General features: G+C 35.7%; 1 protein-coding gene across 6 annotated transcripts in view; it reads left to right on the top strand.

Annotated features, from left to right (window-relative positions):
- SCN9A (sodium voltage-gated channel alpha subunit 9) overlaps positions 1 to 27,476 on the top strand; it is a 128,820-nt gene extending 101,344 nt beyond the window's left edge. For all 6 annotated transcript variants that reach the window (XM_084891583.1, XM_084891582.1, XM_084891581.1 and 3 more), the window contains 9 exons: positions 5,098 to 5,252; positions 8,533 to 8,706; positions 12,167 to 12,289; positions 16,136 to 16,417; positions 17,034 to 17,087; positions 18,386 to 18,523; positions 19,744 to 19,848; positions 21,246 to 21,516; positions 23,037 to 27,476. In XM_084891583.1, the coding sequence (XP_084747709.1) occupies positions 5,098 to 5,252; positions 8,533 to 8,706; positions 12,167 to 12,289; positions 16,136 to 16,417; positions 17,034 to 17,087; positions 18,386 to 18,523; positions 19,744 to 19,848; positions 21,246 to 21,516; positions 23,037 to 24,229 (2,495 nt within the window). In that variant the 3' untranslated portion in view covers positions 24,230 to 27,476. The remainder of the gene's footprint in view (positions 1 to 5,097; positions 5,253 to 8,532; positions 8,707 to 12,166; positions 12,290 to 16,135; positions 16,418 to 17,033; positions 17,088 to 18,385; positions 18,524 to 19,743; positions 19,849 to 21,245; positions 21,517 to 23,036) is intronic.
- The last annotated feature ends 455 nt before the right edge of the window (positions 27,477 to 27,931 follow it).

The raw sequence follows: 27,931 nt of genomic DNA, 5'->3' as shown, positions 1-27,931 counted from the left end.
AATGGGCTTACCATCAGCAACAGTATTTCTTAAAGAAATTATTGACTTGCTTTCATTCTCTAAGACTTTTGTAAATAGTCCCCTAAAAGACCCATGCAATAAACAAAATAAAGGTAACTATAAACTACTATGGGTGCATGAATTTTCTTTGAATACAAGCCAACTCTCATTTTATGGGAAAAGCAAATGATGGCATCCAATTAATATAAATTTTGTATTTTTGTTGTATCATAAGTAAAACACTTGTAAAGAAAATATGAAGGAATAATATTTTAGGCAGAGTAATGAAGGCACATGTCCTGAGATAAGAATATGCATGACATTTGAGGAAATCAGGGGCTAGTATTAATAAAACCAATGGAGAGATGAGAAGAATGGAAAAGTTGAAGTCAGAGACGTCGTAGAGGCCAGATCATAAGAGCTGGGCAGTACATTGTAAGCATCTCATTCCGGAGTCCCAAAACACGCCATCATGAGAGGGAATGAGTGGATAGCAAGGTAAGAAGTTGGACAACTTCTTGGATGTTCCTGCAGTGATGCAGATGAGAGACGATGGGAGTTTACACTTGTGTGCTAGGATGGGAGGTGGTGTGAGTATGAGTGTCTGACAATATTTTGAAGTTAAAGCTAAAGGAATTTGCTGAGATGTAGGATGTAGGGTGTGAAAGAGAACAATAATAAGTCAAAGTTTGGGGCCTCAGAAACTGGAAATGAAGACTTCAAAATGAGTGGGCTTGTCAGGATGGGAATCAGAGACTTGTTCACTTACGTTGGAAATGACTCTTAACCAGTTCATGATTGGTCTCAGGAGCTGAGCCAGAACCAGTGCCCATTTAGAGTGGCATCAGGCCTCCAGAGATTGTTGTTACCTGAAAGATAGCAGAAAAACAAAAGAAGATGTGAGAGTTCAATCAGTGAAAATGAATACTAAATTTTTTTTTGTTCATTGTCTCACATCCATTGATCCTTTTTAACTTGATTACTTTTTCACAACTTGTTCCTCTTTTTCACCTTCCTTATTCTATTTCATTAGTTCTCTAATTCAAGACTTCAGGCTCCTTCCTTATAGATCTGCTTCACACCATCCTTAATTCTACTTGTCTTGGCAAACTATAATTATGAACCTGGCATGATTCTTTGATTTTGCTTGCTTTTATACTTTTATTGGATTATACAGTTAGTAAATTGGACCAGCATGTGAGATAGATACACACTAGTTCTTAAAACAATGTATTTCCTGTTAATTTGGTAGGAAGAACCAATTCAATTTCCCCCAAAAATGTTCTTTATCAACTCCCTATAAAATAACACATAACTATTTCTAACTTTAACAACACAGCAACCAATTTCTTTTTACCTTATATTAGAAAGAAAGGATTTAGACATTTTTTTAAAGGTGGTGAAATAATGATTTATTTTCCTGATGAAATTTTTACATTAATTATATGGATCATGCTACTATGTTTTTATTAATGGGTAATGTCTTGGAAGAGGTCAATGGTTTCTTTATCATTTGAGAGCATTGTTTTAACATGATGAAACCAAGTTTAAACTTTATGTAATGGATCACAAGAGCAAATTAATGAAACCACCCAAAAGAAATATTGTCTACCCACAGGGATCTATTAAAATGTTTGAGAGGTTCTCTGTTATGTTTACATTAAAATAATAGTCCTAAAAAAAGAAGGTGTGATAATGTTGCTAACCAGCTAGGTTGGAAATCTCTTGGGAAATGCCTTTGCATAAAAGCCAGGCAAGTAGTCAAGGACTCATGTCTCAAAATGAGAGAAACTCTCTGAGATGTGATAAATCCTGAGGGCAATATTTATGAAGCTTCATCCCTGATTTAAAAAAAAAAAAAAAAGGTTGCCTTACCTGTCTAATTAGAATGCATAGTTCCTTTTCTTGCCTCAATCAAGAATAATATTTTTCTTCAACTTTAAGACTGCCAAAATAAATCTCAGTTGGTAAGATCTTCTTAACCAAAAAGTTAAGAAGATCCTGTTCTGAATGAGAATTTTGTTTTTAAGTTTAAGATAATTTCTAAAGTCTCAAGCATTAAGTTAATATAAAAACAAATTCCATTCTAAGGTTTTCTGATTTTTCTGATGTTTTCTTGTGCCCTGAAAAAGATCTACTATTTTTCTACATAATTTCATAAAATATTTTCTCTTTACTAATGTATTTGAGATATAAGGTAATTATTTTAAATACAACAAAGGTAAATTATTTCAGATCTGAGGCCATGTTAACTATAATTAACATTGGATAAGTGAAGTCAGGAGTATATTTTCCATTCCCTGTTTTTTTTTTTTTAAAATACAATTTTTGTGGGTAAATTCTAGAATTCACAGAGATATATGACCTTTAGATCATGATTAATTCTTAGGTGATTTTAGAGCTCTTTTGGAGGGACTGTGTCTTTTCAGTCAACTATGCACAGCATATTAAACTATGTATAGGACTAGAGTAAGTATTGTAAGCAGAAAGGGCAAAAGGACAAAAAAAAAAGATACAGGGTTAGCCTTATTGGAATGTAGAAACTTCCGGAGAGAAAGGACAGAAACACATAAAATATACATAATGGCAAAAATACCAGAGACCTGGGGGCAGGGGGAAACATTGCTTGCATTTCTATAAAGCTGGAAATTGAAGTGTGAGGGAGAGAGGGAGGGAGTGAGGGAGGGAGGGAAGGAGGGATACAGGAAGGGAGGGAGGGAGGGAGGGAGGGAGGGAGGGAGGGAGGGAGGGAGACAGGAAGAAAGAAAGGGAGGGAGGAAGGGAGGGAGGGAGGGAGGGAGGGAGGGAGGGAGGGAGGGAGGGAGGGAGGGAAAGGGAGGGAGAGAGATCAATGTGAAAGAGAAAAATCTATTGGTTGCCTCTGTACAAGCCCCAACCAAGCCAGGATAGAATCCCCAACCCAGGTATGTGCTCTTCACCAAGAATGGAACCTGTGACCCTTTGGCCCATGGGCCAATGCTCTAACCACTGAGAAAACTTGCCAGTGCTATACATTTTAATTTTTTATATTGGCTGCATTTAACAATGGGCTAGTAAAATATCCTAAAAATTTCACAATGTGTTATCAAGAGCTAGGATGAGCTGGGTCTCCTAAACCACTGAATTCTGCCCCTTCATATTGCCGTTTCATAACATTCCAGACTTGACCCTTTTCTCTCCAAAATAACTATTTTTTGGTAGGAGCTCAGAAAATGTCTTGATCTCAGATGACACAGATATGCTAATGATTCCTACATATTCTTTTCTAGCTCAGACTTTTTGTCTGAGAGTAAAATTCATACCTTCAAATAGCTACAGAATACTTGGATGTAGAGATTTCCCTGGCATCTCACTCATTACCACCCAAGTCCTGCTTCTGTACTCATCCTGGGCTCCTCCTTTTATCTCACATCCACATCCAGTCAATCACCAAATCCTACAATCTCACCTGCCAAATATGTCTTGAATCTATTATTGTTATTCTTGCTGCCTTGAACCAGAATTCTAAATGTTTTTTGTTTGTTTGTTTTCTTGTTTGTTTGTTTTGGCTTGAGGTCTTTTCTCACCTCCACCCCTCTTTTTTCTCCTCTTCCAACTTACCCTCCAAACAACTGTTGGAGACATCTATTTAAATTGCAGCCTGCCTTATCATTCTCTGCTTACAACCCTTCCCTGACTCCTCAATGTTTATAAGATATAGACCCAATTCTTTAAGGTGGGAGAGATGCTTTCTGGAATCTGATTAATTTCTCTAACCTCAGATGGCCTCCTGTGTACACTTTGCTTTCATAACAATTCTGAACTGCTTGTAATTTCTATGCATAACGCATTTCGCTGCCTCTTGGCCCAAAATTCCATGCAACCCTTTTTGGTTAGTACTGATTCAGTTCAGGCTTCACCCCTTCTAGGAAGCCTCCTCTGATCTCTCCTCAATGAGCCAGGGTAGATGGACTTATTCCAGATATACCAAAATAACCCCTGCATATCTGTCAGTTTAGTTGCTCATCAGGTTATAGTCATTTATTTATATACTAGAGACCCAGTACACAAAATTTGTGCACGTGGGAGGGGTCCCTCAACCCAGCCTGCACCCTCTCATAGTCCAGGAGTTCTCGGGGGATATCCAACTGATAGGATATCTCATAGGCAGCGGGTCCAAGCTGACAGTCGGACATCCTTAGCGCTGCTGCAGAGGTGGGAGCCCGACTTCTGGCTGAGTGGCACTCCCTCTATGGGAGTGCACTGACCACCAGGGGGCAGCTCTTGCATTGAGTATCTGTCCCCTGGTGGTCAGTGCGCATCATAGCGACTGGTCATCCCTCCATTCGGTTGATTTGCATATTAGCCTTTTATTATATAGGATCTGTCTGCCTAACCAAAACCAAAAATAAATTCCTCAAGGATAAGAAACTCTGTACATAACTAAGTATATGGAAAATACTCAAGAAATATTTAATGGAGAAATGAATGAATAAACCTGAAACATTCTTTTAATATTTCTAAATTTTTTATAGCAGTATGTTGTATACCTAAGATCCCAATGTCAGATTTGTTTTCAACTTAGAGTACTTGAAACAGTTTCATCTACATCTTCTAATCAAGATCTGTTTTTTAAAACTTGATTTTAGGACCTTCACTGATATTCTTAATATTATTTAGAGTGGTGTTTGTCAAAGATTTTTTATGGAAGAGGTAAAGCCACACCAGATTTCATACTAGATCTATATTAAGGAAACCATATCTTTCAGAAAATATGACCTTGAACTGTGCTCAGATTTTAGTTCATTTATTCATTCCTCAAATTCAGTTTTTATTGTGTATTAGGATTGAAAAAAAATGTTTTAAACACTGTAAAAGAGATTAGTGAGAAGATGGGGAAATACAGAAGACAAGAATATATCCTAAGTTAGGAATAACTGACAAGTATTAAGAAAACACCATGAGAATTAGGAGATGAGAGAAGGAGGCACCCAGGTTGAATACTTGTTTGAAGCTGCAGGCATGTGTTAGAAATTATTTGGTTGAGGGGCTATCATAGGGACCTATTTGCATTAAGTCATGTATCTTAGCTATTTTAATGCATATCTTTCTCGCCAGGTTGCATACGGAGGTTCCCATGCTGTGACGTTAACATAGACTCAGGAAAAGGAAAAATCTGGTGGACTGTCAGGAAAACATGCTTTAGGATAGTTGAACACAACTGGTTTGAAAGCTTTATCGTTCTCATGATCCTGCTCAGTAGTGGGGCTCTGGTAAGTAATCTGACACCTAAAGCAATTAATGGATTGTCAGTACTTAATGAATTGGAAGATAAAAGTACCTTAGCAAGTTGTTTTACCCAAAAATAAATCCCTATGATTAGTACCAAGGATAGAATTTTAGTTCACTTCAGTAAATATTCACTGAGCACTTCTACATGCAGGACATTATTCTTGCTGCCCTGAATGCAAAAATGGATAAGACCCAGGCAAGATAAGGAACTTGGAGAGCAATTGGGGAAAAGAGGGGTATAAGTGCTAAAAGTTTATAAGTGAAGAATATACCGATAAAAGCCCTGCTTGGGATTTCAGGAAAGTAGATGATGTTTTGCAAGATCTAGAAAGATTAGTAGTAATTTTCCAGTGAGGGGAACATAGTACAATTGGAAGGAAGCATAAAACAGCATCAGATATACAGGAAATTAAAAGTAGGCATACTTAGGAAGAGTTATGGGAGGAAGAGCAAATACAGAGATGGACGTGGTGGCTAGCAATACTGTGACAAAGATAGGCAGTGTCAGCATCCTGGTTATTACTCTAAGGGAAAATAAACTGCAGTTTTAGAGTGAGAATGGACACGTTTCTCAATCTTTTACCTATACCAAGCACCTTCCGGGAGAGTTGAAGGGAATCTGGGAGTTAAGAGCTGACACTAACAGAGCTGAGCCTCTAGAAGCCTAGTTCCAGCTGGAGATACCACTGGAAACTCCACTCTACTCAAAGCAGAATTTGCAAGAACTTCATAAATTGTCTCATAGACAGTCTTCATGGGCCTGGGATTTGATTTTACTCTTACAGGAAGTTAACCTATTATTGTTTTGTGTGTGCTGGTGGAAGATGTGTGACTTTCGAGTCAGAGACAAAGGACTTGATTATACATGACATAAAAAGGAGCGTGAACTTCAACATGTTTGTGTTGTTTCCCCTTGTCCCCAAACCCCTGGGGCCATAGCATGAAGCTAAGTGTACATGGCACACACAGTGGGTTAGCATTGTAGCTGGTGAGCACTGAGCTTAGGGAAACCATCCTCTTATAGCAAACAGAAAGCAACCTGGCTCTTTGTCCCCAAGGGTGACACCATCTCATCTCTCAAGGTTGCTTGTTGTAGAAATAACCCTGAGAAATGGCTGAGGTCAAGAGTAATTCAGCCTTGCATTCTTGGCACACCCAACAAGAACACACAGGGTTGTTTAGGGCTCACAGTAAATTGCCTCTCCTAGCAATTCTCCTCTCTCAAAAACAGGAGATGAATACGAAATTGCTACTTGACTTATCAGGTGGAATGCAAGTAGGAGTCTTGACAGTATCTACATTATCTTGTATTCCTATTGATGAAGGAAGTTCATCCCATGCTAAGTCACATATATAACTAGGAGATTAGAAAAAATTATAGAAAAGCTTAGAGCAGCGCCTTGTTCAAAATGTCTACAAAGGAAGATACCATTTTGGGGGAAGGGACACTTTCAAAACTAAAATTCAAATGAGTCACAGGAAGAAGAAAAGGGGAAAATATTTCAAGAAGCTGGTGTTTATGCTCAGGGAATTTGCCAATTGAGCTAGATTTTAAAAACACTTATCTATAAAACAAATAAAAAGTAGTAGCTCTAATTTAGTACATATTTATTGTATGTCAAGACCTTTAAATAGTTTTTTCCCCTTTAATTTTCAAATAATCCTGTGAGATTATGGTATTTTGCTTGTTTTAGCAATGAGGAAGCTAGGTACAGAGTATTAACAGTTGCGTGATGTCTCAGAGCTAGTGAATGATAGAGCCGTAACTTCACCAAGGTCAAAGTCAAAGCCACTGTACCTTTTCACTATGCTGTGGCTCCTCAGGAAGGGTGGTGCACACCACATAGGCGAGTAAGTGGTAACTGAAGTGAGTAATAGTCAAGCCCACAGCCAAGTCAGATAGAGCTCATACAATGCCCTGCTTGTCCCCTTGCTCTCACATCCACAGAATTAGTCCTAGAAGCCAGGAGCCCCATTTCAGGCTCTGGGACATGCCGCAGCAAGGTGTGCTCAGGCAGAGTATTTGGCTTTCAGCATCTGCGGTCCTGCTCTGCACCCAGGTCCAGGAACAGCACTCTTCTTCATGACCACGCCCCTTCCCTGTCTTCCACCTCAGTTTCTGTCTGAGTAGCTGGCCTGACTCATCCAGAACTTGGAGAAGGAAGGCAGAAAAGTCCCCATGGCTGCAAGTCTCCCCTGCACTTTAATTCCACTGACTTTCAGAACCTCTGCCAGTGCTAGAACCTTCTTTTAGCATTTTAGTAATCTGACCATTCTCTCCGTCCCAACTTCTCTGTTTCTTTCAAGATTCATACCAACAGTTTGCACAGAGTGTTTGGGATCCTTTTTAGGGTATTGATAGGTGAATTTGGAATAAGAAGAATAAGAATGGCCCAAGGCCAGACTTATGGACAGAAAATATTATGTTAATCGCTAAGGATGCAGGCCCTTTTCCTTTAATTTTCTTCACCATGGTAAATATTGTTTAAACTTGAAAGAGATAATTCTTACTATAGACCCGTGTAAGTCAGCAATCATTTTTAATGTCTTCAGTGAGTTCAACTCTTTGAGTTTATTCAAATTATTTCCCAAGGAACTTGTGGCTGTGGCTTGTAACTGGGAGAGTGTTACAGGTGCCACATTCATGGAATGAATATAAGAGTGATTCATAGAACCGAAGCTTTTAATGAATGATAAAATATTGTGCAAAAATTTAAAGAATAAATCAACCTCTATTTCTATAGTCATACTAAGCCCCTGCACATGTTCACTTAGCAAGCCCTTCTGCATGTCCTGCTGTGTTCCTGGGGATGCACATGCATGTAAGACCTAAAGGAGATGCTCCAAGTCCTACTGGTATAGGAGAGTGCAGGGAGAGAAAGGTATAGCAGAGTGGCTGGTCCTGGAAACATGTCTTAAATTATTATGTCTTTCCAATGTGAAGAGAGATAAAAGAGGGATCAGATAAAGTAGAAGTCCCTGCAAGTGCCAGAGATCTTGTTCTTTTCAGAATATTCTAAATAATTTCATTCCTTTGTGCCCTCTTTCTCTTCTCATGGCCTCTGGTGACCAGTGGCATGCACTGGTGGTGAGAAGTCTCGAATTGGTGTCACACAGTAGCTGTAAAACCAGAAGAGACTCAGTTGGTTCATAATAGTATGATATTTCAGTGGTTTTCTTCATTAAATTTTTATTTCTTGTTTTTATTACAAATAAGCTTTCAGTTGGAAATGAATCAAAATTTGAATATTATTTCCACAGGCTTTTGAAGATATATATATTGAAAAGAAAAAGACCATAAAGATTATCCTGGACTATGCTGACAAGATATTCACTTACGTCTTCATTCTGGAAATGCTTCTAAAATGGGTAGCATATGGTTATAAAACGTATTTCACCAATGCCTGGTGTTGGTTGGATTTCCTAATTGTTGATGTAGGTACTTTGAGTGAAATTTCAAAGAGAATTTTGTGTGATGATTCAATGTTCTGCTAAGACTTCACTAATGTTGTATATTATAATTTTAGTTGGCTTTTTATATTTTCTGTCTATAGGTTTATGCTTTTAGAAATATTAATGTAGCCAGTAGATGTCTGTAAGGAATAATAAAAGAGAAACTTTTCAACAAATGTAAATTTTTTTCTCTACCATTTTAACATAATTTACTCTTGCATGTAAATTATTTTTTGCAATCAGAGAAGATGTGATTTGGATATCATTCCTGTTGGGACTATAAATAGAATGAACAATTGGAAAGTAAGGGGTGGGAATGGAAAAGGGCAGAAACACAGGTTAAAAGATAAAATATTGATTTTTTTTTAACTACATAAAGTTGGAAAATAAGGTGATGAGTACATCAAGTTGTCTTTGTTAGCTAAAAGTTATATAAAAATGGTAGGTAGTACTAAAGCAAATAACTCCATGTTAGGGAGAAAGGTGGGTGTGGAATTTCAAAGTATGTAACTTAATGACAATGACAGGGAAAACCAAAATTAATCACAGTTTTTATCCCTATTCAAATACCCAACTTACAATTCATCTCCATAATGGTGCTGGAGAATAGAAATTGGTGCTAATTACAAATAACAAATTCAGAGAACTGTTGAGTATTTGGATGAAAGAGAATGCTTCAGTTTATGTATTATTTTTAACAAAGCAAAAATATTTTTTAGTCATCATCTTGAAATAGTCAGGAAACAGATCCTAAAACAGCTTGTGAGATCAAGGCATCTCACATAGAAATTAAGTGGTACAACCTCATTATTGTCAAGTCATTCTTATTTAGTATACTCTATTTTAGTTTATATTTTATTGATATAATTTAATTATATAAAATAATCTAATTGTTATATGATATTGTATATTATTTTAAAAGGCTTCCTTAAAGTAAGCTATGACCTCAAGCTTTTAATTTATTTTTCTCAGAATGAATTGTGTTCTTCATTCTTTTACTAATTCTTCTAGATTTTCCAAAATCTAGTCTTTGTTGTTAGGAAGAAGGAATCTATAATAAGTCATAATTTTTAGAGAATTTTTTTCCTCATCTGATTTCTGGAATTAGAAGACAACATGCAATTTTTTAAGAGTACCAACAAGTACTCTAACATTTAACCAAGAGTTTGCATTATGAAACTTTTCAGAAAGGGTAAATCAATACAACATAATTCATAGATATCAAAATTATACGTAAGCATGACTATTAACAATAAAATCTTACTGCAAAATTATGCCAAAACTAATCATATCTACTCTAAAGTTCAGTTTCTCAACTGTTATTTAAACCTCAGTAAACTATTTCCTTTCTAACAGTTCGATATGTAAAATATTAAAAGTAATAATAATTATTTATTTTCTATATAGGTGATGTGCAAAAAAGTTTCCCAAAGTATGCATAATACCTCCTATGTCCTCTTGGGCTTCCGATGGATTTTTCATGCCTTATATCAATGATTTCATATTGCTTGTTTTTATATTCACCTTTTATGTATATGTTACTTAGTTACTGCCTAGGATGCTTTTGTAATATAATAGTTTTAAAGAAAGGCTAACCAAAATAAGAAAAAAGTGATATAAGAAATTTAGGTTATTTCTTTTCTCTCAGCATGTAACTATGATGGTTCTTTTAAAAGTTATTTTAAAATATTTAAAGATATTCAAAAAACCTTTAAAATGTTACTATAAATATGCTATTTTTATCATTACACTTAGGAAATAAAAGTTTACAAGTAGAGTTGAATTTCTTTTAAACTAAGAAAGAAATATAGCTATAACAAATTATTTTTTGTGTTTGAAAATATGAAGAGGTGATATGAAGGGTTATATAATAAGCAGAACTTGGGGAGATATGTAGCTTCGATTTGAAATATTATTTAATATTTTGAAAAAACAGTAAATGTATATATGGATGTATATAACATACTAACACATATATTTGATATGAAATGTTCCTATCCTGTAACATGGAAGCAAAGTTACACACAATATTCTTGCTGGTAGAGATGAAAATCTAGGAATGTAGATTTGAGGGAGGACTGATTTTTTTTTTAATTTCTCAAAGATTAAGCAATTTATCTAATCTACTTTTTCTCTAAGTGTGATTCTTGAACCAACATCATTGGCACATATATTGTAGGTGGTAATTATTAGGGATACGATTCTCAGAACCCACCTATTGATAATATCTACTGAATCAGACACTCTCGTGTTGGGACCCAACAAACTCTTGTAACGAGCCCTCCAGATGATTCTGGTGCATATTCAGGCTTCTGAACCACTGATCTGATTTATTTGATTGGACTTATTTGATTTCTGCAGGCTTTTTGATTATTTGAAACTTAATTGAACATTATTCATTAGTATGAGCATATATATATATATTTAGAGAGAGAGAGAGAGAGAGAGAGAGAGAGAGAGAGAGAGAGAGTGTGTGTGTGTGTGTGTGTGTGTGTGTGTGTGTGTGTGTTCATTAGTGCATGCACAAATTTTATGCACCAGGCCTATATATATGCATAGTTAGGTAAATGGATATATAAACTAGAGGCCTGGTGCATGAAATTCATGCATGGGCAGAGTTCCTAGACCTGGCAGGTGATCAGGGCCAATCTGTGAGGCTAGCGGCGGGGGTGATTGGGAGAGTTGTGGGGAGGGCTTCTGCTGGTACCTGCCTTGGCTGTCATGGAGACTGCGGGCTGGGGGCAGCTCCTGCACTGAGCATCTACCCCCAAGTGGTCAGTGCACATCATAGCGACTGGTCAACTGTTCCCGGTGGTCAGTGCACATCATAGCGAGCAGTTGAGTGGCCTTAGCATATCATTTGCATATTACGCTTTAATTGATGAAAGGATGACCAGACAACCAGACACTTAGCATATTAGGCTTTCATTATATAGGATATATATATTCTCAGTTATAGACTATACTGTAATTTTCTCAATAACTTTCAGCTATTATATTCAATATAAAGCCCCATTGTGAAATCATGTTTCTTTACATTACTTTTATATAAGGTTTATATTAAAATTTAGATATAGTTAATTTCATATGCTCTTATAACTTAGCTTTTGTTATGTCCTGGGTTTTATTTCAATTGAAATTTTGATAGCTTCTCTCATTAAATGTTCAGAATATGCAAAAGTACATTTCCATTGACTATCAAAGTGTGAAAGGTACATATGATTCTTTTCAGATAGGAAATAGCTTCCTTTCCTTCTATTCTTTCATTTTATTTTGGTTAACTTTTTCCATCTATTTCCTTACAAAGCATTCTTCTTACCCATTGTTTAAGGCAATGACTAGTTAAGTTGATATATTAAATCATATTGTTCTTGTTGAGCTGCTCTTAGTGATCCTTCATGATTATTTCATTGAAATAATTAATTTAAAAAATGTTTTGCAGGTTTCTTTGGTTACTTTAGTTGCAAACACTCTTGACTACTCAGACCTCACTCCCATTAAGTCCCTTCGGACACTTAGAGCTCTAAGACCTCTAAGAGCTCTATCTAGATTTGAAGGAATGCGGGTAAGAAAATACTAAACTTTCTAACATAATTTGTTTATACTTTTGTAATAGTCTTATTTTTAAAATGGAGTATAAAATGTGAAAATTAATATGTAGAAGTTATAGACTGTTTCTATTTACACATGCATATATGTATGTATATATATGTATATATATATATATGTATGTATATATATGAACTGTTTATGTATATAAGTGTGTGTGCATGTGCACATTCAGTTGTTCAGTGCATATGTTTAACAAAGAGTGAATCAAATATTGTTAGGAGGTGATGATCCAAATAAGTAGCTTTTCCCTTCTAAAATAGAAATAGATCTTCTCTATGCTAGAAGATCAAGTGAAGGGGACACTTAGTCCTGAAAACATCTCATATAGAAGTCATCAAGGACTTGCCTGTTTCAGGTGGTCAAATAATATTTTGTAAAAAACTACCTTGGGTATGGGGGCATAAGAAAAAAAAGGAAGCGAAGTAGCATCTGCCATCACTTTTAATTTCATCCTTAAAAATAAACATTTCAATAAAAGTGTATTGTCTCCAAACTATATCTGAGAAAACTAAAGCTCTGAGAGTTTCCATAATTTGCATGAGGCTACATAGCACCAGAAAAGAGATTCACTTTGCAAAGACAAGCAAGGTGAGATGAATGATGACTACCAGCAACCTAGTTTTGAGGGCTGTGGTAAATCAGCAAATTTTTCCTAAAATACATGGAGAACAATGAGCTTAGTTTTTCCAATGAGTCTATATCCATATCTGTTCTTGCTCTTCTCATTCTCTTCTTTTCTAGATTTATACCTGTTTTCTCAAGCCTCTGTTCTCTTGGCCAGGAATCAACCCTCATTCATCAATGTAGCAGATAAACACCTACCCATTCTTAAGCCTCAATTAAAAATATGCCCTGTCTGTCCACCACCAGGCATAATTAGGCATCCTTTCTCTATGTTCAGATACATATAATCCTCACTATATTGTACTTACTTGTTTGTCATACTTCCTCTCTTCCTATAGTCTCAGAGCAATTTAACATGCAAATCATTCTAGCTCACTGCTTCCCTGAATGTGCTCTACTGACAACATCATCACAACTGATTAGAAATACAAACTCCCAGGCTCCACCCCAGACTCAACTGAATCAGAAACTCTGGGGTGGGGCTCAGAAATCTGAAGCCTCCAGTGAATATTAGCAATCGTTTAGTCTAGCAAATCTTCGTTATTATTCCTGCTACACTATGACTGTGACCTCTCCTGCTTAGAGTCCAGTGTATGATGAATCCATGTATATGAGAGGTCCTGATTAAGAATTTTTTCCCATATGAGAATTGGAAAATTACAAGTTACATTGTATACAGAAAGATGGTGTTGAATTTGTTGACATGACCTCCCCTTTTTGAGCATTAGCAGAAAGCTACAATTTATCCAGAACTTAAGATGGATCCCTGAACTTGAGCAGACGTTATACTGAGTTTTATGAACAAATAATATACTTTCCCCTACAAACTTACTTCCCTCAGTGATTAAGCCAGCCCATTATTTTACCCTGTTTGCTTTGGTCTTTATCTAAATAATAAAAGCATAATATGCTAATTAGACCAGACGTCCTTCCAGATGTCCTCCTGGATGACCTTCCAGAAGAAGTCACAGGGGCAGGGGCCAAGGCAGAGGCAGCTGTTGAGGCAGCAGGGGCCAAGCCCCCTTGCACAAGTTTCATGCATCAGGCCTCTAGTCTACAATACAGTGAATAGTTTAATATATATGGGAGGGAAAACATGTCTATTTAGTCACATTTATTAGCCATGTTAAGTAGGAAATGTTTCTTCATGCTGTGTGTCATTTTGAAAAATAAAGTAAATGATGATTTGCAGCATTTTGTAATCTTGAGGTTTGACTGAGTAGAGACAATGGCCACGGAGAGACAGATAGGGGAACAGTATTTCTTCTTTGACATCTGCCATGAAATAGTAATCATATAGTGCCACAGAAACATAAAGGTGAGTGTAGCTTCCCAAGGACATCTGGGAAAGCTTTGCCAGGAGGTGGCATTGGGCCATGATTGAGAGAGGGGGCCCCAAGACACAGGCAGGTCGGCATTCCAGGCAGAGATGCTACATGGCAGAGAAGCACCAAGTCCAGTGTGCAAGGCAGGCACATGTGAGCGACGTCTGGAAGGATCAGTGTGCCTCGCGGATAAGCACAGAGGGGAGGTTAGCAAGAAATGAGGATGAAAAAGGAGGCTAGAAGAAAGAGTTGGCCACTTTGAACTTCATTCTCTCATCCTGTTCCTCCTAACTTTTGTATACTGTATGAATCTTATGAAAGTATGAATCATTTCTCTGTAAAGAAAGCAACCCCGTAATGTTTTTAATAGGATTTCATGCCCAGATAGAAACTCTGGGCCCATCGGCCCCAAGATAATAACTATTATTCTGGACCAGGAGTCATCATACCAAAGCCCACAGTTGTTATTGGATTTCAGTCATGCTCATTTGTGTATACTCTTATTACAGTGGCAGAATTGAATAGTTGCGATAAAGATCGTATCACCCTCAAAGCCTAAAAATATTTAAGAAAATGTTTGCTAACCACTGTTCTAGACATTCTCAAAGGTAATCAGAGACCCTTAATGTTTCACCTGTTAAAGATGACTTACAGGGGTCTTCAAACTATGGCCCGCGGGCCACATGCGGCCCGCAGAGGAGTCTGATCCGGCCCGCCAGGTTTTTTGGGCAGTGAGCGCAGCCGAGGTGTTACAGTAGGAATTAGTAGTTCATATAGTCCGGCCCTCCAGCTCTCTGAGGGACCGTGATCTGGCCCCCACTTTAAAAAGTTTGAGGACCCCTGACTTAAAAGCTTACTCAATCTATTGCAAAAAAAAATAAATAAAAAAATAAATGGGAGCATAATGCTTAAGTCTTTTACACATTTGCACCAAAATTTGGACTAGAGCTGAAGTATCAGAAGACAGGTAGGTTTGAAGGACTGGGTAATTAAGAACATCTGGAGAGGGATAAAGGCTGCAATGGTCGCCATGCAGGAAAACTGTAAGGGCAAGAAGCGCTGGTGATCAATAGCAATGGGAATGCTTAAAAGCAGAAATGAAGTACTGAAGATAAATTGTGCTTCTTTTCTGCTTTAAATGAGGCCCAGCACTATCTATATTTAGCTAAGGACCTACATAAAGTATTTTTGGAGTTGGAATAATACATTTGAAAAGATTGCACTCATTTTGCAGACAAGGAAACAGGTGTTCCAAGGTCTTCACTGAATTCACATATCACACACTAGCAGAATCAATTAAATCTAAAGGGTTCCTACCACTAAATGATTCTTAATCTTAACTCCAGCTAATACATACCACCAATTTGTCTATATGGGAGAATTTTAACACAGGTAATCCTAGGACTATAAACTTTTAACTGTACATTTTATTTATTTTTTTATGATTTATGTTTATAAATTTCTTTTTTTTTTTCTAGAGTATGCAGATTTTACGACTTCACCTTACTGGTTTTGGTTTGTTATTTTTTATTTATTTGTTTCGTTTATTTCAGCTTTCATGGCATCTTAGTTATTTTGTTTTGTTTTGTTACTCATAGTTTCCATGCCTGTCCATCATGTATTTTTCTAAACATGTATATCACAGGTCTCTTGTCTTGTTTTGTCTTGATTGGCATACTGCTGAGCACATAGTAGGCATTCAATTAACATATGTTGATTGCTTGATTTGATGTCTTAAACATTTAAGGGTGGCTTTTCTAATATCATTAATTCTGCATTTTGTCTCATTAATGTTGCCCATTTAACATTTTTAGGAATCCTAATCATTCTTCTCTTTCTTTGAATACCAGGTGGTCGTGAATGCGCTCATCGGTGCAATTCCTTCCATCATGAATGTGCTACTTGTGTGTCTTATATTCTGGCTAATATTTAGCATCATGGGAGTAAATTTGTTTGCGGGCAAATTCTATGAGTGTGTTAACACCACAGATGGGTTACGGTTTCCTACAAGCAAAGTTCAAAATAAAACCGAGTGTCTTGCACTGATAAATCTTAGTCAAGATGTGCGATGGAAGAACCTGAAGGTGAACTTCGATAATGTTGGACTTGGTTACCTGTCTTTGCTTCAAGTTGTAAGTGACGCCTTTCATGAATTCTTGATATTGTAGTGGACACTGACAGAAATCATTATTTTAAATAACCTGCTAACTACAAGTTAAAGATAAAGTACTTTGTGACTTTAGAAAGACACTTGGTGTCAACTAGAACAATTGCCTATAAAAAATGACTTGTTGTCATTTGATCCCTCGCCATTGCACCTTCTGAATATTGCTCCAAAATGGAGAGTCATTTTTCTGGCCTGCTAGTTTTGCACTACATGGGAATGAGAGGGACTTCTCATTAGCACAAAGCATCCTTAAGAAATGGAGATAAATTGTTTCCTGTCTTTTTTATATATATATAAAACTATCCTCTACCTCTGGAAAAATAAAAATCATATGCAAACATTTCAGGAATTGTAACAGGCTGGAAATAACCGACTAGGACTAAGACTTAGACTATGACCCCACAATGTGTCCCTTTTTTTCTTGACATAGCACCTTTATATTAAATTGGTATTTTGGAATACAGCAAAACGTAGTGATTTGATATGACTCAATGCATGTAACATTAAATGGACTAAACTCATGTGTTGCTGCTTGAAAGTATGAGCTTCAAATTCAGATTCTATGAATGTTATATTTGCAGGCAACATTTAAGGGATGGATGGATATTATGTATGCAGCTGTTGATTCTGTTAATGTAAGTATTGGTCGACATTAAACTAAAATCTACAAGTTTCAAGAGCTCCTTAGTTTCTTTTAGCCATTTTCAAACAGTGGCAATAAGGAGTCAGTCCTTGGTATGTACACACAGACTGACAAACTTCCACCCAATAGTATCCTAGTGATGAGGTATGCAGCATTTGGAGACAGACCTTGACTCACATTCTGGCTCTACCACATCATGCAAGCTGTGCAACTGAATCTGAACAAATTCGTTCTTTGAGTGTGTTTATTGACTCTATAATTCAAATTGAAAAATAATTCAGTGCCTACCGCATGGGGATCCAACAAAAAAATGCAAGTAGAGCCTGAAAATAGTAAGTGTTCAGTAAATAAAGTTTATCAAAATAAAAATGAAATAACGTATTTTATCAATAGTTTTTATTTTTATATTTAAAATTTTTTAATTCTTTTCAGAGAGAGGAAAAGAGAAGGGGAAAGAGATAGAAACATCAATGCTGACAGAGAATCATTGATCAGCTGTCTCCTGCATGTACCCTGCTGGGGATCAAGCTGCAGTCCAGGCATGTGCCCTGACTGGAATTAAATGACGCCAACCATTGAGCACACCAGCTGGGCCAGTTTTATATTTTAAAGTGCCATGGAAGCATTTATATTAAATAACTTCCACACTAAGAAAGCTAAATCCAGTGAAGACATTTCTGTAATGAAATGAAAACAAAGATAAAACAAAATTTATATAAATATGGTATCATCTCTTCTACAGTTTTTTTCTAGGAAATAAAAAACATACTTTAAGTCAGTGGTCAGCAAACTCATTAGTCTACAGAGCCAAAAATAAATAGTACAATGATTGAAATTTCTTTTGAGAGCCAAATTTTTTAAACTTAAACTTCTTCTAATGCCACTTCTTTAAAATAGACTCGCCCAGGCCTTGGTATTTTGTGGAAGAGCCATACTCAAGGGGCCAAAGAGCCACTTGTGGCTCACGAGCTGCAGTTTGCCGGCCACGGTTTTAGGTCATTTTTTTACTAAATTGTACTACCAATGTGAGAACAAGTACTTTATATGGTTAAGCCCTTTGTAGTCATTTCAATGTTATATTCATGTAGTTAGTAAGCATGTAATAAGTACTTAATGTTGGAAAAATTTTTAAGAATGATTTTGTTGAACGTCATTAATATTATGGCTCCTGAAAAAGCTAACTCACTAGAATAGCATTGTTTGGATTACCTTAGGAAACCATGTGAAAAGGGAAAGTGATGAATGTATTGTCAACATACTAACTTATGTTAATTATTTCTAATTTTGTAGGTTGACAAGCAACCCGTATATGAATCCAACCTCTACATGTATATTTATTTTGTCGTCTTTATCATCTTTGGGTCATTCTTCACTTTGAACTTGTTCATTGGTGTCATCATAGATAATTTCAACCAACAGAAAAAGAAGATAAGTATTTTAAGTTTCTTTCATTGCACTGAAAAAAAGGAAAAATTATTTTCCAAAAAAATATAATGTGAAATTTAATTTTATATCAATTAATAATTATCTTCATTAGAACTTCATTTATTTTTTAAACAATTGGCCAGTATACAGTTATAGATATATTTAATCTTATTTATCTCTACATAGAAAATAATCTTCTAAGTCAGAATTATTTTTAAACAATATGGCAACTATCCTGTTTTTTTAATGTTCCCTGAGGATTGAATAATTAAGAAAAATTAATGCACTAATTATTTATTAAAAACATTTTTCACAAATGTTACTTCATTCCATTCTGAGCCATTTTTCTGTGTGGTATGCTTTGTGCTGGTGCTTAAGGAAAAACAACATAAGATATGGCTCCTAAGCTCAAGTTTATATTACAACAGAAGATATGATACATGTATTAGAAATTAAGATGTATTAAATATTGCTAGTGAGGCATCCCTGGAAATTTCTGTTTTAACTATTGAAACACTTTATAATCTCCTCTTAGTTTTCTCCTTCCTTCATTATGTTGCAACTAGGGTATGCATCATCAAAAAAATATAAAATCTGTACTTTGACTTTTTCTTCTAAGTCAGAATTCTCTTCCCAGGGTTTTCCTAGCTTTTCTTGGTAAATTCTTGATATGCTATGATATTCAGCCCTCATCAGTATGCAATAATGATCTAGGCTTCTCCTGACATTGGTATGAAGGCTCTCTCATGCCTACTAGCAATAGATAAGTTGAATACTAAAATTACATAAAGACTGCATATCAACTAGAGGGGAAAGGTGAATTAGAGCACTCTAAGACAGAAAGGGGAGTCTAGTTATTATGTAGGCATTTGATAAATCTTTTAAGATATAATAGAAAGCTGAATATTCCCTAACCCTCCCCCCAAAAAACTAAAGAGATACCATAATTAGATTATCTTTAACTCCAGGATTCTACAAGTTAAGTAAGGATTTCAGAACTAAAATTATTACATGTAATACATATACTTTACATATGAACATTATATTAAGTATGAAGTTATGTACCTACCATCCTTTAAGACAGGTTTATGTATAGCCACATTGCACATAATAAAATGCATTTCATTTCTATATTAATAAATTTTCAACCTATCTTAATAATCTGAGGAAAAATCTAGACAATGATTCTGGTTTTAACTAGACTTCTTTATTTTTTTTTTTACCTTGGAGGTCAAGACATCTTTATGACAGAAGAACAGAAGAAATATTATAATGCAATGAAAAAGCTGGGATCTAAGAAACCACAAAAGCCAATACCTCGGCCAGGGGTAAAAAAAAATAAAAATTAAAAATTATATATATATATTTTTTTCAAATTATTTTTATTCAACTTTAATATACAACTTTTTCTTAAGCATAAATGATTAGAATTAATTTTGAAAAAAATTGGAACAAAATTGTTGTTTTGAACAAAAGTCTTTATAAAACTTAATATTATGTATTTTAAGCACTGTATCCTTTTTTTTGAGTGCTTAACAAATATATTTTTATTATGTTAGCCAGCTCCACATCTCCCAGTCTGTATTTTAGTCTCTAAATAGCAGTAATGATTCTGTAGCTCTTACTATGAGCTAGGCACTGTTCTAAGAACTCTACATATTTTAACTCATTTAATTCCTACAATAACTCTTATGAGGTAGGAATTATTATTATTATCCAATTTTATGGACTCTGAAACGGGCACAGAGGATGCCAAACAATTAGGGAGAGCTGGAGTTTGAAAACTAAATCTAGGTATTCGAATTCTAGAGGCTGAGCTAAGACGTGAGAGGTTTAAACACTGTATCTTAATATTCCTTATTTTTTTAAATTTTTCTATAAAAATGAAAAATAATTACATATGCATTATTTTTATCATAGCTACACAACTTATTCCTGCAGTGGCCTGTAGAATATGAAAATGAATTTACTTTAGGTTGAATAAAACATACTAGGGTGGATATACTTAACAGCCAATTCTATCTAATAAAAGAGTAATATGCAAATTGATCATCACTCTAAGACACAAGATGGTCACCCCCATGTGGTCAAAGATGGCTGCCCCCATGTGGACATAAGATGGCCGCCACAAGATGGCTTGCAAGGGAGGGCAGTTGTGGGAAGTTAGGGGTAACCAGGCCAGAAGAGCAGGGCAGTTGGAGGAGACCAGGCCAGCAGGAGAGAGCAGATGGGGGGCAAGGCTTGCATGGGATGGTAGTTTGGGGCACCAGGCCTGCAGGGAAAGGCAGTTGAGGGGGACCAGGCCTGCAGGGAAGGGCAGTAGGGAGCCAGCAATCCTGGATTGTGAGAGAGATGTCCAACCACCCTCAAAGGGTGCCAGATTGAAGAGGGTGCGGCTGAGGGACACCTTCCCGCCCCCCCCACCCTGCCAGTGCACGAATTTTATGCACTGGGCCTCTAGTGTAAGGATACAAGGCTAACTGAATATCATTATGATATATTGAAAAACAACAACAAAATGTTTCACTTACTCTGACTTTGATTTAACTCATTAATAATATTTCTTGTAGAAAGCACAAAACTATGACCAGGGATAATTTATGCATGTTTTGAAGACTGATACTTTTTTTTTTTTTTTAATGTTTTACTAATATAACGATTAGTGGATACTATCGATACTTGCTAAGTTTACTCTATATTCCATATTATTCCTGTTTATTTTCAGAACAAATTTCAAGGATGTATATTTGACCTCGTAACAAACCAAGTTTTTGATATCAGCATTATGGTTCTTATCTGCCTCAACATGGTAACCATGATGGTAGAAAAAGAGGGACAAAGCCCATACATGACTAATGTCCTCTACTGGATAAATGTGGTCTTCATTATCCTCTTCACTGGAGAATGTGTGCTGAAACTGATCTCCCTCAGACACTACTACTTCACAGTAGGATGGAACATTTTTGATTTTGTGATTGTGATTATCTCCATTGTAGGTAAGTGCATCTATTAACCAGATTTTTATATTGAATGGAACTAAGCTCACAGATGCTCCGAGAAGGTCCTGAATTCTTGAATATAAATTTACCTTTGAGTAAGTTAAATGAAAGAATGAAGGAACCTTAAAAAAAAAAAAAAAAAAAAAAAAAAAAAAAAAAAAAAAAACACTTTACAAAGCAAATGCCTTCATGTCAGAATTTCTGAGTTCTCACTAAAGGCCTCAAAGCCCCAAGTTTTCTATTTGTTGGGAGCAGATAATACCACTTGATCTAATATTTGATTTCCAAGGTTACCCTTCACAATCGTAGCAATTGCTTCTATATGTAGGTATATCAGAGAAGACCAACGCAGAGTCTGAAATTCTTTCCAGTTTTAGCATATATGAGAACTGCCCTTTGAAGAATGATAATGTTAATGGCCAGGTTATTGGTGACTCTTCATTAAAATTCTTCCTGAGGCCAAAGTAAAGTCTCAAGAAATGTCATCTTCATTTCTTATGGCTTTAATATTTGGCAAGTCTACAAAACGATCATTTCTCTGCCAACCCCAGTCATGTTTATGATTTTGTACTTCCTTCCCTTTTCATTATCATCACTATTTTATATTCTTCTGCTCATTCATTACCTGTACATGTTCTGCCCAGTATTTTAGGATTGCATGCATTTTTTCATTATAAATTTTAGGAAGGGATTGAGGATATCATAAATTGGAAACAACATAAAATTCTTCACTGTGTGGTTATTTTGACAGAGCATTTTATAATAGTTATAACAAATTACTTAAGAGAAGCATTGAACAGACTATCAAACCTCAGAGGGAAGGCAGGGGATGGGGTGGTAAGAGATCAACCAAAGGACTTTTATGCATAACTACTGGACATGGACACTGGGAGGTGGGAGCATGTCCTACGGGGTGGGAGTGCTGGGGGTGGGAGTGGCCGGGGAGGGGTTGATGGGGGGAAATGAAGACATATGTAATAATTTAACTAATATAGAAAAAAAAGAAATTATTTGTCATTTTTATGGAAATATTTTCATGATGTGAAGGGACTAAAATAGATTACCAAAAAAAGTTTATGTGTAACATGATTACATTCATGTGTGTATATATGTGTGTGTGCTTGCATAGAAAACTGAGGAGTGATACTCAACAAAATATTGACAATAGTTATGGTTGGTGATGTTTCAGGTGATTTACATTTCCTTTTTAGCATTTACTGTATTGCATGAATTTTCTACATGAGTAGGCATTATACTTATAATTAGGAAAATTACTGTGGAGGGAAAAATTTAAATGCCCATCAACTTAGTGAAGGAGGGAATATGTTGCAGTAGTAAGAGTAAGCATTTTCTTATGGTATTACTTAATACTCTAATTGCTATGAAATTTTTTTCAATAAAATGACAGTCCTGAAATTATAAGAGATAGGCTGGCAGATAAAACTATTTAGAGTCTAGATTTTCTATAGCATGGAAATTTAAATATATATATTTTTTATTCTTTTCCTCCTCGCCAGGCATGTTTCTGGCTGAGCTGATAGAAAAATATTTTGTGTCCCCTACCCTGTTCCGAGTTATCCGTCTCGCCAGGATTGGCCGCATCCTGCGTCTGATCAAAGGGGCCAAGGGGATCCGCACGCTGCTCTTTGCTCTGATGATGTCCCTCCCCGCGCTGTTTAACATCGGCCTCCTGCTCTTCCTGGTCATGTTCATCTACGCCATCTTTGGGATGTCCAGTTTTGCTTATGTTAAAAAGGAAGCTGGAATTAACGACATGTTCAACTTCGAAACCTTTGGCAACAGCATGATCTGCCTGTTCCAGATCACCACCTCTGCTGGCTGGGACGGGCTGCTGGCACCTATTCTCAACAGCGGGCCTCCCGACTGTGACCCTAAAAAGGTTCATCCAGGAAGTTCAGTTGAAGGAGACTGTGGCAGCCCATCTGTCGGAATATTCTATTTTGTCAGCTACATCATCATATCCTTTCTGGTGGTGGTGAACATGTACATCGCTGTCATCCTGGAGAACTTCAGTGTCGCTACTGAAGAAAGTACTGAACCTCTTAGTGAGGATGACTTTGAGATGTTCTACAAGGTTTGGGAGAAGTTTGATCCTGATGCCACCCAGTTTATAGAATATAGAAAACTCTCTGACTTTGCAGCTGCCTTAGACCCTCCTCTTCTCATAGCAAAACCAAACAAAGTCCAGCTCATCGCCATGGACCTGCCCATGGTCAATGGCGACCGGATTCATTGTCTTGACATCTTATTTGCTTTTACAAAGCGTGTTTTGGGTGAAGGTGGAGAGATGGACTCTCTTCGTTCACAGATGGAAGAAAGGTTCATGTCAGCAAATCCTTCCAAAGTGTCCTATGAACCCATCACAACTACACTAAAACGAAAACAAGAGGATGTGTCTGCTACTCTTATTCAGCGTGCTTACAGACGTCACCGCTTAATGCAAAATGTCAAAAATATATCAAGTATATATATAAAAGATGGAGACAGAGATGATGATTTGCCCCGTAAAGAAGATACGGTTTTTGATAAAGTTAATGAGAACTTAAGTCCAGAAAAACCAGATGTAACCCCATCTACAGTCTCTCCACCTTCATATGATAGTGTAACAAAACCAGACAAAGAGAAATATGAAAAAGACAAAACAGAAAAGGAAGACAAAGGAAAAGATGGCAAGGAAAGCAAAAAATAGAGCTTCGAATTTAGTACACTGTTTACAGCCTGTGAAGGTGATTTATTTGTGTCAATAAGACTCTTTTAAGGAGGTCTATGCCAAAACTTTTTACCAAAATATTCTCAAAGTCAGTGCAGTCACTAGCTCTGATTCCTTAAGATAGGTGGGCAGCATTACCAAATGGCTATTTTTGCACTGGTAAATGATTCTGTAAGAATTGTTGAGTAACTCTATAGGGATTATTGATTACAGCAAGCAAAGTTAATTTAATTTTATTTGCTTTTAAAAATTCACAAGACCATGTAGGAAATCTTCACTACTGCCTTGTCATCTTTTCACAGGATTGTAAACATCCCATGCAAACACACACACACACACACACACACCTATATTGGACTTCTACAAAAGTATTTTGTCTTGGCTCTGCCCTGAAATACTCTGCTAGAAGGAATGGACATCAGTAATGAGTGTTTAGTTAAAACATGTTAGTGTTAGGGAACAAAACACTTTTATCCATGTACAGAGGTCATTCTATATTTTGAGGTGCTTAAATTTATTCTATATTGCATCAGAACCAATTTATATATTCCTTATAAAATGTTATGGAATGAAAAACATGTGTAGACTATTCATTTCAACAAATACGTTTCATTTATCTTGACTCATGTAACAATCAGAATTAAGATTTACCTTTAGAGTATTGTGCTTTATAGCCTGTATTTTTTATATTCTTCTTAGTTTATACAGCCAAAGAACATGAAAAATTATTCCAAGTACTACATATCACTTCCCTCAAAAGAAAAAAAATGGAAGATAATTTTAAAAAGAAGCAACCGAAGAAAGCTTTATTTACTATTATTTATATAATCTCACACTATACTGTGCTGCCCCAAAATGCCAATGATGACACAACTTTTTATCTCTTTTGTCACATTTCTTTCTGCTGTCTCAGGCAGTATTGTTTAGTCATTCTTTAGCACTAAGCAAAATTGTTATTTCCCTTCACTGAAGTGCTTCCTGATATGCAGGTTGCTATTTAATACCATTGCACATGACTGGAACAAAGCATTTACTCGGTCACCTCTATACCATCCTAAATATATGTGACAAACTTTGAAATTATAAAATCAGACAAACTTTCAACTCAAAATAGACTTTAGAATGAACGAAAAAAGCATTCGACTGGGATTCTTGCCAACTTGCTTTCTTGTCACTTAATTTACTCTCCTAATTTGTACAAGCAGTCCTTTTAGATGCTAATCTTTCATCTGAAAATGAGGAGGATGTCACTTTGTACTTAAAATTCCATGACTGTGAGGTATATTGTACATCAATCAATAAAGTACCCCGAGCTTATAACTTACCGAGCACATGATTCATTTTACTTTAGCTGGCATCTTACCAAGGGTTATAAATCTAGCTTTTAAGAAATTCTGGTTAATAGTGGCTTGAAAAGAATGGCCATGATGCAGTTTTTCATCTCATTTCAGGAATATGAGGTCTTTCTCCTAACGAGTTATGCATGTGTAGGCAAAATTGAGTGATGTAAGGAGAAAGCAGTTCTATTTAGATTTTGTGGGAGTTTCAAAGCAAGCATCTAGAAGACATTTCATTCACTTGCTATTTTAAGTTAAAAGGGAACATGAATTATAATTCTTTAACCAGTACTTAAACATATTTTTGTTGTTATGGCTAGTTAAAATAAAGAATATTCTAACATACCTATAGAGATGAAGAGGTATGGGTGGAGAATGAGACAGAAAGGAGAGACTAAGAAACATAGCCAATCATAGATATGGGAAAGTCAGATAGAAACAGACATTTCCACAGAACATCCTAGCAAGAAAAATTTTTAATTGTGATGTATTTTATAATACCCATGACAGAGATTATCACCTGTAGACATTTGTCATAAGGTAAATATGAAATTAAATTTAGAGCCAAAAGTTCTTTACATCTATGTTTAATCATTCATCTTTGATTATTTGAGCCATTTTTCAATTTAATATGAAAGATACCATCCAGTGTTTACCTAGACTCTGTAGAGCATTACATCACATACCTGCTAAGCCTATTCAAAATACATTTTGACATTTTAATTAGGGAATCATACAAAACATATTATATTTGTAAGATTTTTAAAACATTAAATTAATAAGTTAATATCACCTTAAATTTGAAGTAAGTCTACCCTTATTATTTTAAACATGTATAAATACAACTGCATTTTGCATATTTATGTGGGGTGTACTCAATGTTTTTACATGTCTTGATTTTTATGTAAAAGAAAAAATATTAGCAATTGATTTATCAACACAGTTTCTTCAGAGCATTTCGAAAAATGATAAAGTTGCTCTTTCTCTTATTTCATGCTGAACTATAATTTTAAATATATATATATATATATATATATATATATATATATATATATATATAAATACTTGGCTTTTGTACGTATATATGTTTTCCCAGGAAAGTCTAGTTTTGACTTTTTGTCAATTAAGTACAATATTGAAAGTAAGAGATCATTCAAGTACAGTGTAAACTTGAAGAAAAAGTACACTATTCATGTAGGTTACTGTTTTGTTCTGGTTATGAAATATCACCCCCCAAGGCATTGTCATACTGATGTTTAAATTATATAATCACTGAGTGATGTGGAATGGCAGTTACATTGTAAAATTTAAGTGAGAATAAAATGGAAACATATTTGAACACAAATCTATACATATAAATTTAGATAAAAGTGGGAGAATTTCATTTTACCTTTTTGATTATTACATCATTTACAAAAGATGTAAGTGACTTGGGGGATGATTCTTAAATGCTGGTTGTTAAATCTTAACCCAAAATGTCCATCATGATTTTATAGAGTTTTTAATATCTTTATTACAAAGAGTTAAGATAAAATGCTTATGTAAATAAATCAGTTCTAAATAGAAATTTTGGAGAAATGCTAATGAAAGTACATAATGAAATGTGGGCCAGCTAAGTTAGTATGACCAAATAATTGGCCTGGATTTAGGACCTATGTATAGAGGCCACTAATTTATTTAAATAGCTCTGGTTTATTATGTTATGTTCTTGAAGAAAACAAGAATTGCTTCACAAAAATAAATGAGTAGCCATGAATATAATATGCTGTTCATAGAAGTCTTTACAAATTTTATACATCTATGAATGCTCATATTTGAGTTTGAGTTTGTCATCAATTGAATTGTAGTTATATTTGAGACACACTGTAACAGAATCTATAAATAAAAGACATCAGAAAAAATAAAATGTTTCCATGCAGTTTCTGCTTCAACCTTTAAGGAGATAAGTTCAGTGAATCTCTAAGTTGCAGCGATTGATTTAAAAACAAACAAACAAACAAAAAAAAAACCTGAAAGAGGAACAGTTTCAATTGTCCTCCATAAGAAGTCTACCAGGATAAGAGAGATGGGGATAAAGAATATAGAGCTCTACCCTAGCCATTTGGCTCAGTGGATAGAGCTTCAACCTGTGGACTGAAAGGTTTGATTCCAGTCAAGGGCATGTACTTTGGTTGCAGGCTGGGTCCTGGCCCTTGTCAGGTTGTGTGCGGGTGGCAACCAATCGATATGTCTCTCTCACATTGATCTTTCTGTCTCCCCTTCCCTTTCACTCTCTCTAAAATAATCGATGGAAAATCCAGTGAGGATTAATCCACTGAGGATTAATAATCATCATCATAATAAT

The sequence above is a fragment of the Pipistrellus hanaki genome (genome assembly GCF_964339955.1).
Source record: "Pipistrellus hanaki genome assembly, chromosome: 8".
In the NCBI taxonomy this organism is placed as follows: domain Eukaryota; kingdom Metazoa; phylum Chordata; class Mammalia; order Chiroptera; family Vespertilionidae; genus Pipistrellus; species Pipistrellus hanaki.
The sequence above is the reverse complement of the archived record's forward strand: the minus strand, read 5'-3'. Positions and strand labels throughout refer to the sequence as shown.